This window comes from Dermochelys coriacea, chromosome 2, assembly GCF_009764565.3.
Source record: "Dermochelys coriacea isolate rDerCor1 chromosome 2, rDerCor1.pri.v4, whole genome shotgun sequence".
In the NCBI taxonomy this organism is placed as follows: domain Eukaryota; kingdom Metazoa; phylum Chordata; order Testudines; family Dermochelyidae; genus Dermochelys; species Dermochelys coriacea.
Genome location: NC_050069.1, coordinates 14,716,778 through 14,728,726, shown reverse-complemented (window position 1 = coordinate 14,728,726; position 11,949 = coordinate 14,716,778). Strand labels below are relative to the sequence as shown.

At 44.4% G+C, this 11,949-nt stretch overlaps 1 protein-coding gene across 3 annotated transcripts in view; it reads left to right on the top strand.

Moving 5' to 3' along the window:
• The first annotated feature begins 10,938 nt into the window (after positions 1-10,938).
• KHDRBS3 (KH RNA binding domain containing, signal transduction associated 3) overlaps positions 10,939-11,949 on the top strand; it is a 209,567-nt gene continuing 208,556 nt past the window's right edge. For all 3 annotated transcript variants that reach the window (XM_043507307.1, XM_043507306.1, XM_043507308.1), the window contains exon 1: positions 10,939-11,379. In XM_043507307.1, the coding sequence (XP_043363242.1) occupies positions 11,292-11,379 (88 nt within the window). In that variant the 5' untranslated portion in view covers positions 10,939-11,291. The remainder of the gene's footprint in view (positions 11,380-11,949) is intronic.

Sequence of the window (11,949 nt, the reverse complement as noted above, 5' to 3'; positions counted from 1 at the left end):
TTGAACTATTAATGCAATAGCTGTGTTACCTGTTCCTGCAACATTACTTGTTGTTGTGGCAACCCATCTCTTCAATAAACTATCCAGGATACAAATATCATCCTTTACCTTCTACACCGAGACAGATGATAAAGAGTCTGAAACATCCAACTAATTTTAAACATGTAATAATTTATATGTTTAAATGAATGGTTCTGTATTAATGACATTAAAAGTTCTAATGTAGCCTAAAATATAGGTTTAGTAAAAATAAGCTTTAATAAAAACTAAGACTAACAGAAATGTTTGGAAAAAATTGATGGTATTTAACTAAAATTCTCTTGCAGAGCATGCAATACAAACATTGGATTGCAACTAGTGCAATGAAATCTTGTGGTGAAATTAGACTGGCAACAAAATGGAAATCACCTAGTCTATTTTCATTATCCAAAGCAAGAAATGCCCAAATAAATAATCTGAATATTATTTATTTAATGCTAACAATATGATAATTTCTGTTTGTATACAAAAGTACAGGCATTGGTTTTGGTTTGAGCAGGGGGTTGGACTAGATGACCTCCTGAGGTCCCTTCCAACCCTGATATTCTATGATTTCCTCCCCTCAAAACCTAGAGAAAAATATTTTTAAAATTATTTCAGTTATAAACATGTAGATTTGTAGTATAGATAAGAAGTTTGTGTGTGTGTGGAGGGAAGACAGATTAATCATTGGTGTAAGAGTTGCATTGCACCTGAATTTGGGCCTGATTTTCTTTTAACCTAACCTATAATGGATGTAAAGAGCAATTGTTATAAGAGAGACTTTATACACGCTATCTCTAACAAAACTCTGCCTTAATCATCATGTAATATTTTTTTTATCCATCATTAACAATTACCAAGATGTGTGTAAATTGAACTTTTCTTCAATACAATTGCTTTGGACTCACTGCCTGACTCATTTGGTGATGCCATGCTAAAGAGAGTAAAATCTGTCAGTGGCAGGGTGGTGAACAAATAGTTACCACCCAGACCAGTACTGCAAATGGGAAGAGGTTTTAGGGGATGACCTGGAGATATGGTTCTTTAGAAATCTGTATAAACATACATTAAATATGCAAAAATTCTTTACTATTTGGAGCTAGGTATGAAAATGTGCCAGACTGCTCAGCAGTAGTGAGTGAACTTCACAAACAAAAGAACATAAGAATGTCTATACTGGGTCAGACCAAAGGCCCATTCAGCCCAGTATCCTATCTACCGACAGTGGCCAATGCCAGGTTCCCCAGAGGGAGTAAACTTAACTGGTAATGATGTAGTGATCTCTCTCCTGCCATCCATCTCCACCCTCGGACAAACAGAGGCTAGGGACACTATTGCTTACCTATCCTGGCTAATAGCCATGAATGGACTTAACCACCATGAATTTATCTAGTTCCCTTTTAAACCCTGTTATAGTTCTAGCCTTCACAACCTCCTCACCTAAGGAGTTCCACTAGTTGACTGTGTGCTGAGCGAAGAACAACTTCCTTTTATTTCATAGAATATCAGGGTTGGAAGGGACCTCAGGGGGTCATCTAGTCCAACCCCTGCTCAAAGCAGGACCAATTCCCAATTAAATCACCTCAGCCAGGGCTTTGTCAAGCCTGACCGTAAAAACTTCCAAGGAAGGAGATTCCACCACCTCCCTAGGTAACCCATTCCACTGCTTCACCACCCTCCTAGTGAAAACGTTTTTCCTAATATCCAACCTAAACCTCTCCCACTGCAACTTGAGAACATTACTCCTCGTTCTGTCATCTGGTACCACTGAGAACAGTCTAGATCAATCCTCTTTTGAATACCCTTTCAGGTAGTTGAAAGCAGCTATCAAATCCCCCCTCATTCTTCTCTTCTGCAGACTAAACAATCCCAGTTCCTTCAGCCTCTCCTCATAAGTCACGTGTTCCAGTCCTCTAATAATTTTTGTTGCCCTCCGCTGGATGTTTTCCAATTTTTCCACATCCTTCTTGTAGTGTGGGGCCCAAAACTGGACACAGTACTCTAGATGAGGCCTCACAAATGTCGAATAGAGGGCAACGATCATATCCCTCGATCTGCTGGTAATGCCCCTACTTGTACATCCCAAAATGCCATTGGCCTTCTTGGCAACAACGACACACTGTTGACTGATATCCAGCTTCTCATCCACTGTAACCCCTAGGTCCTTTTCTGCAGAACTGCTGCCTAACCATTTGGTCCCTTGTCTCTAGCGGTGCATGGGATTTTTCTGTCCTAAGTGCAGGACTCTGCACTTGTCCTTGTTAACCTCATCATATTTCTTTTGGCCCAATCCTCTAATTTGTCTAGGTCCCTCTGTATCGTATCCCTCCTTCCAGCGTATCTACCTCTCCTCCCAGTTTAGTGTCATCCTCAAACTTGCTGAGGGTGCAATCCACACCATCCTCCAGATCATTAATGAAGATACTGAACAAAATCAGCCCGAGGAACAACCCTTGGGGCACTCCAATTGATACTGGCTGCCAACTAGACATGGAGCCATGGATCACTATCTGTTGAGCTGGACAATCTAGCCAGTTTTCTATCCACCTTATAGTCCATTCATCCAACCCATACTTCTTTAACTTGCTAGCATGAATACTGTGGGAGACCGTGTCAAAAGCTTTGCAAAAGTCAAAGAATAACATGTCCACTGCTTTCCCCTCATCCACAGAGCCAGTTATCTCATCATAGAAGACAATTAGATTAGTCAGGCATGACTTGCCATTGGTGAATCCATGCTGACTGTTCCTGATCACTTTCCTCTCCTCTAAGTGTTTCAGAATTGATTCCTTGAGGACCTTCTCCCTGATTTTTCCAGGGACTGAGGTGAGGCTGACTGGTCTGCAGTTCCCAGGATCCTCCTTCTTTCCTTGTTTTAAAGATGGGCACTACATTAGCCTTTTTCCAGTCGTCCGGGACCTCCCCCAATCGCCAGGAGTTTTCAAAGATAATGGCCAGTGGCTCTGCAATCACATCCGCCAAGTCCTTTAGCACTCTCGGAAGCAGTGCATCTGGCCCCATGGACTTGTGCTTGTCCAGCTTTTCTAAATAGTCCCGAACTACTTCTTTCTCCACAGAGGGCTAGTCACCTCCTCCTTATGCTGTGCTGCCCAGTGCAGTAGTCTGGGAGCTGACCTTGTTCATGAAGACAGAGGTGAAAAAAGCATTGAGTACATTAGCTTTTTCCACATCCTCTGTCACTAGGTTGCCTCCCTTTTTCAGTAAGGGGCCCACACTTTCCTTGACTTTCTTCTTGTTGCTAACATACCTGAAGAAACCCTTCTTGTTACTCTGAACATCTCTTGCTAGCTGCAACTCCAGGTGTGATTTGGCCTTCCTGATTTCACTCCGGCATACCCGAGCAATATTTTTATACTCTTCCCTGGTCATTTGTCCAATTTTTATACTCTTCCCTGGTCATTTGTTTTAAACCTGCTACCCATTAATTTCATTTGGTGGTCCCTAGTTCTTATATTATGGGAACAAGTAAATAACTTTTCCTTATTCACTTTCTCCACATCACTCATGATTTTATATTCCTCTATCATATCCCCCCTTAGTCTCCTCTTTTATAAGATGAAAAGTCCTAGCCTCTTTAATCTCTCCTCATATGGGACCCGTTCCAAATCCCTAATCATTTTAGTTGCCCTTTTCTGAACCTTTTCTAATGCCAATATATCTTTTTTGAGATGAGAGGACCACATCTTTATGCAGTATTCAAGATGTGGGCATACCATTGATTTATATAAGGGTAATAAGATATTCTCTATCCCTTTTTTAATGATTCCTAACATCCCATTTGCTTTTTTGACTGCCGCTGCACACTGCGTGGACGTCTTCAGAGAACTATCCACAATGACTCTAAGATCTTTCTCCTGATTAGTTGTAGCTAAATTAGCCCCCATCATATTGTGATAGTGGGGGTTATTTTTTCCAACGTGTATTACTTTACATTTATCCACATTAAATTTCATTTGCCATTTTGTTGCCCAATCACTTAGTTTTATGAGGTCTTTTTGAAGTTCTTCACAGTCTGCTTTGGTCTTAACTGTCTTGAGCAGTTTAGTAACGTCTGCAAAATTTGCCACCTCAGTGTTTACCCCTTTCTCCAGATCATTTATAAATAAGTTGAACAGGATTGGTCCTAGGACTCACTCTTGGGGAACACCACCAGTTACCCTTCTCCATTCTAAGAATTTACCATTTATTCCTACCCTTTGTTACCTGTCTTTTAACCAGTTCTCAATCCATGAAAGGATCTTCCCTCTTATCCTATGACAATTTAATTTATGTAAGAGCTTTTGGTGAGGGACCTTGTCAAAGGCTTTCTGGAAATCTAAGTACACTATGTCCCCTGGATCCCCCTTGTCCACATGTTTGCTGACCCACTCAAAGAACTCTAATAGATTAGTAAGACATGATCTCCCTTTACAGAAACCATGTTGACTTTTGTGCAAGAATTTATGCTCTTCTATGCATCTGACAATTTTATTCTTTACTATTGTTTCAACTAATTTGCCTGGTACTGACGTTAAACTTACCGGTCTGTAATTGCGAGGATCACCTCTAGGGCCCTTCTTAAATATTGGCGTTACATTAGCTATCTTCCAGTCATTGGGTACAGAAGCTGATTTAAAGGACAGGTTATAAACCATAGTTAATAGTTCCACAATTTCACATTTGAGTTTTTTCAGAACTCTTGGGTGAATGCCATCTGGTCCCGGTGACTCGTTACTGTTAAATTTCTCAATTAATTCCAAAACCTCCTCTAGTAATACTTCAATCTGTGACAATTCCTCAGATTTGTCACCTACAAAAGACGACTCAGGGTTTGGAATCTCCCTAACATCCTCAGCCGTGAAGACTGAAGCAAAGAATTCATTTAGTTTCTCTGCAACGACTTTATCATCTTTAAGTGCTCCTTGTGTATCTTGATCGTCCAGGGGCCCCACTAGTTGTTTAGCAGGTTTCCTGCTTCTGATATACTTAAAAAAAAATTTATTACCTTTTGAGTTTTTGGCTAGCTGTTCTTCAAACTCCTTTTTGGCTTTTCTTATTAGATTTTTAAATTTAATTTTGGCAGTGTTTATGCTCCTTTCTATTATCTCACTAGGATTTGACTTCCACTTTTTAAAAGATGCTTTTTAAACACATGAGTGCAACCCTGTTCACTGGTTCTGTATTTCACCCTTTTGTGTCACTGAACACAAAGGCAGCACAAACTGTCAGGAACACCATGCTCTGCTTGATGAGCATCAGGCAGAACAGAAGCACTCATGAAATCATCTTTGCACTTATTGCTCTGCTTATATGTTTCATTCAGAGCAGAAAGTGGAGCATCTAAATTCTGTAGAAATCTCTTCCCTTCTTTTGTGGGAGGTTTATCCTCTGCCATACATTGCACGTTGGAAAGAATAAAATTAGTACATTCCCATCATAAAAGAAAGGAGTGGTAGAACTGGTTGCACTACCTGCTCTTCAGTGGTTTCCCTGGGGCTCTCCCAACACCACCAGCTTGCTTCATGTTTGCAAACCTCAGAATTGCCATCTTTTCCAAATTTTCTTGCAAGTCTCACTATTTTTCCTGTGGTGTTTTTTGGCTTCTCATGATCATCTGCACTGTTCTCATGAATCATTGCTCAAATTCAAAATGGGCATCATTTTCCATCTTTTCCAACAGGACTGAAGCCACAACCTGCTGTCAGGATAGATCGTCACTGTTCCCACAGTGATTGCCAGTGGCAGCAAGGTTATTAATAGTAAAGAAGGATACTACCTCCCATTGTTTTTTGTGAGAGTGAAGTCAAAGAGAACTCAAGGAAGATAGACTAGAATACGGCAATGTTCTTGAAGCTTACAAGAAGTGGAAGATTGGACAAATGACCAGGGAGGAGTATAAAAATATTGCTCAGGAAAATCACACTTGGAGTTGCAGCTAGCAAGAGATGTTAAGAGTAACAAGAAGGGTTTCTACAGGAATGTTAACAATGAGAAGAAGGACAGGGGAAGTGTGGGCCCCTTACTGAAAAAGGGAGGCAACTTAGTGACAGAGGATGTGGAAAAAGCTAATGTACTCAATGCTTTTTTCACCTCTATCTTCATGAACAAGGTCAGCTCCCAGACTATTGCACTGGGCAGCACAGTATGGGGAGGAGGTGAACAGCCCTCTGTGGAGAAAGAAGTAGTTCGGGACTATTTAGAAAAGCCGGACGAGCACAAGTCCATGGGGCCGGATGCACTGCATCTGAGAGTGCTAAAGGAGTTGGCGGATGTGATTGCAGAGCCATTGGCCATTATCTTTGAAAACTCATGGTGATCAGGCGAGGTCCCGGATGACTGGAAAAAAGGTAATGTAGTGCCCATCTTTAAAACAGGGAAGGAGGAGGATCCGGGGAACTACAGGCCAGTCAGTCTGAGATCAGTCCCTGGAAAAATCATGAAGCAGGTCCTCAAGGAATCAATTCGGAAGCATTTTGAGGACAAGAAAGTGATCAGGAACAGTCAGCATGGATTCACCAATGGCAAGTCATGCCTGACTAATCTAATTGCCTTCTATGACGAGATAACCTGCTCTGTGGATGAGGGGAAAGCAGTAGAGGTGTTATTCCTTGACTTTAGCAAAACTTTTGACACAGTCTCCCACAGTATTCTTGCCAGCAAGTTAAAATAGTATGGGCTGGATGAACGGACTATAAAGTGTATAGAAAGCTCGCTAGATCGTCAGACTCAATGGTAGTGATCAATGGCTCCATGTGTAGTTGGCAGCTGGTATCAAGCGGAGTGCCCCGAGGGTCGGTCCTAGAGCTGGTGTTGTTCAATATCTTCATTAATGATCAAGAGGATGGCGTGGATTGCATCCTCAGCAAGTTTGCAGATGACACTAAACTGGGAGGAGTGGTAGATACGCTGGAGGGTAGGGATAGGATATAGAGGGATCTAGACAAATTAGAGGATTCGGCCAAAAGAAATCTGATGACATTCAACAAGGACAAGTGCAGAGTCCTGCACTTAGGACGGAAGAATCCCATGCACCATTACAGAGTAGGGACCAAGTGGCTAGGCAGCAGTTCTGCAGAAAAGGAGCTAGGGGTTACGGAGGATGAGAAGCTAGATATGAGTCAGCAGTGTGCCCTGGTTGCCAAGAAGGCTAATAGCATTTTGGGCAGTATAAGTAGGAGCATTGCCAGCAGATCAAGGGACTTGATCATTCCTCTCTATTTGGCATTGGTGAGGCCTCATCTAGAGTACTGTGTCCAGTTTTGGGACCCAAACTACATGGAGGATGTGGAAAAATTGGAAAACGTCCAGAGGAGGGCAACAAAAATGATTAGGGGGCTGGAGCACATGACTTATGAGGAGAGGCTGAGGGAACTGGGATTATTTAGTCTGCAGAAGAGAAGAATGAGGGGGGATTTGATAGCTGTTTTCAACTACCTGAAAGGGGGTTCGAAAGAGGATGGATCTAGACTGTTCTCAGTGGTACCATTTGATAGAACAAGGAGTAATGTTTTCAAATTGCAGTGGGGGAGGTTTAGGTTGGATATTAGGAAAAACGTTTTCACTAGGAGGGTGGTGAAGCAGCGGAATGGGTTACCTAGGGAGGTGGTGGAATCTTCATCCTTAGAGGTTTTTACGGTCAGGCTTGACAAAGCCCTGGCTGGGATGTTTTAATTGGGGATTAGGTCCTGCTTTGAGCAGGGGGTTGGACTAGATGACCTGCTGAGGTCCCTTCCAATCCTGATATTCTATGATTCTATGAATGTGGTTTGGAAAATTGTGAGAGGGACAAGGTATTAGCTGGGGGCAGGTAAGTCACTAAATTGGTGTACAGAACAGGGACAAAGGTGTGTGATTGTGGGGTAAACAAGGGGGACTAAAGACTGGTAGACTGTGGAGGGAGAATGTTAGTGGTGCAGAAGACGAGAGGGAAGGTGGGATAATACAAGAAGATGTATAGAATGTTTTTCTTTCCCTCTGACCCCAAGAGTTAAGAGGGTAAGTAGAATCGCCATCTGAACAGGAGGTTCATCTGTTCATATGATTGCTTCAGTTTCAAAATTTAATCCCACAATCATGCACAAAATGGAGGGGAGTTGCTTAACCACTAAGACTCAAATCAGAAGGCAGAGGAAAAGTAATGCTATTTTTTTGAAACTGACTCATGTTCTCTGAAGTCTTGAGGGTAGTAATACTAATATTTACAGGCTGCTCCTCCTTTCTCAGCCCTGCTCCTAGAACAGACACTTTCGCATATCTTCTCTGGACCCTGAGAACGCCACACTTTTAGGGACTGATCTCTTGGGTGTAGCTATCCCAGGTACTATCTGTGTCTGCCCATCAAACCTTGCTATTTGATCTTCCTCAACAACTAGAAACTTTGAACAACTTAATTGTATATGTATTAGAATTTTCCTGGTTCGTTTAAAGTAGTTTTTGTTAAGGTTGCCCCAATTCTAAATCCATTTGCTGACTTCACATATTCATAACTATGGAAATGTTATCTTTAAAAAACAAGCCATATACAAATAGATCTCATTAAAAGATCTGAGTATTAAGCCAAGTTTAACTAAAATCAGTCTGGTAAACTTAGGTATACATATGGGGACAACTGTCCCAAACTGGAACTACTTTAACAGTAAGTTCAAAATTTCTTTTTGGTTGGATCTGAGTCCTTACTTAATGATGGGTTGCTTTTGGAACTGTTTAGCCCAGTATAGATTGGTTCTAGGTTTCTTGAACTAAATAGTTTTGAATCGGATTTATTCTGTAAATCATATGAGGAATGTAATGAAGCTAAGTTTGATGACTTTATACAATACAATATACAATACATACCATGTTTTATACAATAAAGTACCATGTGAAAAGGTTCATAAGAAATCCAGTTTGTATTATATGTTGTAATATTTGATGCATATGCTTTCAAACATAATCTCTTTATATTCAATACAAAAAAGAGCATATGAAATGCTCAGAGTTCAGTCTTAATTCTGTACTTCATTACTTTTGAGTGCATGGTTTCTCAACCATGATATTAATACTAGTCTCTCTCTTTTTGTATTAATATTATACACGTCTGTATTTATTTTGCAAAACACTTTTGGATGAAATGCACTATATAAATATAAAGTTATCTGAATATCACCACATATTTTGTATTTTTTCCACAGATCTTTGAAATGTTGTTGATCATATATAGCATCTATATTGATTTTTTTCAATAAACATAAACTTTGAAATTAAAATATTCCACTAGCATTATGGCAGTTTCTTGTAAAGGCTTTAGTGAAATAGGTTGTCTATTTTTCTCATGTCCGCTGGGGAGCAGATTTTTTTTTCTCTCTCCTCTTAGGTTATCAACAATGAATCATTGGTGAAATTTCTGAAGGCCAAGCAGGAAGCCACACAACGTCACAAAGTTACACAGATCAAGGTAAACAATCTTCTAATATGTTTACCAACAGAAAAAATGTGGAAAGAGTGACAGGCTTTCTAGGTGATCTTGACCAACTTATTTATCCTATGTTTCCCCATCTGTACACGTATACTAAGCTATCTTCCTACATCATAGGTCTGTTCTGAGGATTATTTAGCGAACCTTTGTAAAGAGCTTTAAATCTCAGTCTGGAGAGACATGTGAGTGCTCAGTATTACGTATGGCAAGAGAGCTGAATGTTAGTGGGGCATTTCAATATAGCCAACCACAAGTGTTTAAAAAAATATCACAAGTACCCAAAAGATCATGAGATTTAAAAAAAAATTGCTTTTTTAATTGGCATTTTGATTTTTGAGCTTTTAGGAAAAAGAAAAGGAGTACTTGTGGCACCTTAGAGACTAACAAATTTATTAGAGCATAAGCTTTCGTGAGCTACAGCTCACTTCATCGGAGCTGTAGCTCACGAAAGCTTATGCTCTAATAAATTTGTTAGTCTCTAAGGTGCCACAAGTACTCCTTTTCTTTTTGCGAATACAGACTAACACGGCTGCTACTCTGAAACCTGTGAGCTTTTAGGGTACACTCAGGTCATACGTTTAATCTTTTCTTTGCAACCACAAAAGCTAGAAGCATTTTCTAATGATAGCTGTGATTCCCACAATCACTTGTCTTCAGTAGCTGGGATTTTAAATTAAATTTCAAATATTGTGAGACTCCTGATACAATCAGGATGGTTGGCAACAGGACTGTCCACGGGTGGGGAGGGATGAGTGAGTGGGGATAGCTTCAGATCCCTCAATTCTTTTTTTTTTTTTTTTTTTTTAAATAATGGGATTTGGGGAAATGCCAGGTGGTGACACGGTGTGGCCTACGTGATCTTGAGCCGGGATTTCTGCATCGGGGGGGTTAGCTGGAGACCACCCTCCTAGATCGGGGTGTGTGTGCACATGGAGGTGACTGGAGGGGCGGGGGCGGGATCTGGAGGGTGGGGAAAGATTTTGCTGGGTGTTTCGAGGAGGCATTTAAACCCTCCCTCATTTACTTTGTCCCCTCACCCTCGCCCAGCCCCTGCCCGGAGCCCTGGGTGTGCGGAGGGCAGGCTGAGGTGCTCTTGCCACCAGCACCGCCTCAGGTGCGCTCAGGGGGAAGGGGCAGCGCCTCTAACGCTTACCCCCGCCCGCTCCCGGGCCGCCGGGAGACCCGAGCCAAAGAAGCCGGCGCTGAAGAGAATCAGCCAATCAGAAGCCGCAGAGCGTAGCTGACTGACAGGCGAGCCTACCCAATGTGAGGCATCTTAAGAGAAGGGCGGGGACGATCGTTGAGGAGGCTAAACGGCGCCGCCCGCCGGGGAGGATCGTAGGGGCGCGGCTAAACCGCACGAGGGCGCGGTTTGAAAGGACGTTGGGCGTGGCCTGTGCTGGGCGATGGGCGTGGCCTAGTCGGCGCTATTTAAACCTGCTGCTCCCCGCCTCAGACGCGGAGTCGGCGCGGCGCCGCGGCAGGTGTTGCGGCCTCGGTGGAGGCCGCTGTGGATAACGGCTGTGCGCGCAGGTTCCTTATCCCGTGGCGGCCCCTTTCCTCCGCAGCAAAGGCGGGCTCCTGCGGCTCGGTGCGTGGGGGAGGAGGAGGAGGAGGGGGGGGCGTGTGTGTGGGTCTGTGGTGCCCGTTGGATGCGCGCCCGGAGCCCGGGGCAGGAGGGGGCCGGAGGGAGGCGTTGTCTCGTCGCCGCCGCCGCCGAAGAGGATTTACTACGTCTCGGACTCCGCCTGGCGCCGGTGCCGCCGCCCCCTGCCCTGTGTGCAGGTCCCCCCCCCCCGGCGCGCGGGAAGCGGCGATGGACGAGAAGTACCTGCCCGAGCTGATGGCGGAGAAGGACTCGCTGGACCCGTCCTTCACCCACGCGCTGCGGCTGGTGAACCAAGGTGGGCGGCACGGGGGGCTGCAGGGGACGGGACCCCCGAGGCGTGGGAAGGGGCGGCCCTGAGTTGGGGACCGGGGCTCGCTCCGGGCGGGGCGGGCTCCTCTCGGCGCCTGGCATCTCCGGCTCCTTGGGCTCCCCGCACGGGGCACCGGCTCCTGCTCCGCGGCTGCCCGCTGAAAGTTACTCCCGGGGCCCAGCGCCGCTTGCTCTGGGGGGAGGTTTGGAGGCGGGGTCGCTGTCGCGAGGCGCTGCCCAGCGCGCGTGGCCCGGGAGGCGGGGAGGGGGCGGCTGGTGCCTGGGCACATCGCACCCCGGTGGCAGGCGACGCACCTGCCAGGGATGGGGGGGGGGGGGAACCTCCGTCCAGCCGCTGCCGGCGAGGGGGTGACTTCAGCTCTGGAGCCTGTTGTGATCCCTCGCAATAGGATGCGTCTGGTACTGGGGGTGGGGAGGAAGCCGGGTCTTCTCCCGGGGGCGTGCTTGGCACGTGAAGCCCTGTCCCGGTCGGTTGACACTTGCGGGTTTGATGTTGTGGCTTTCAATTGGGTTTAATAGCGATGTACGTTCCCGC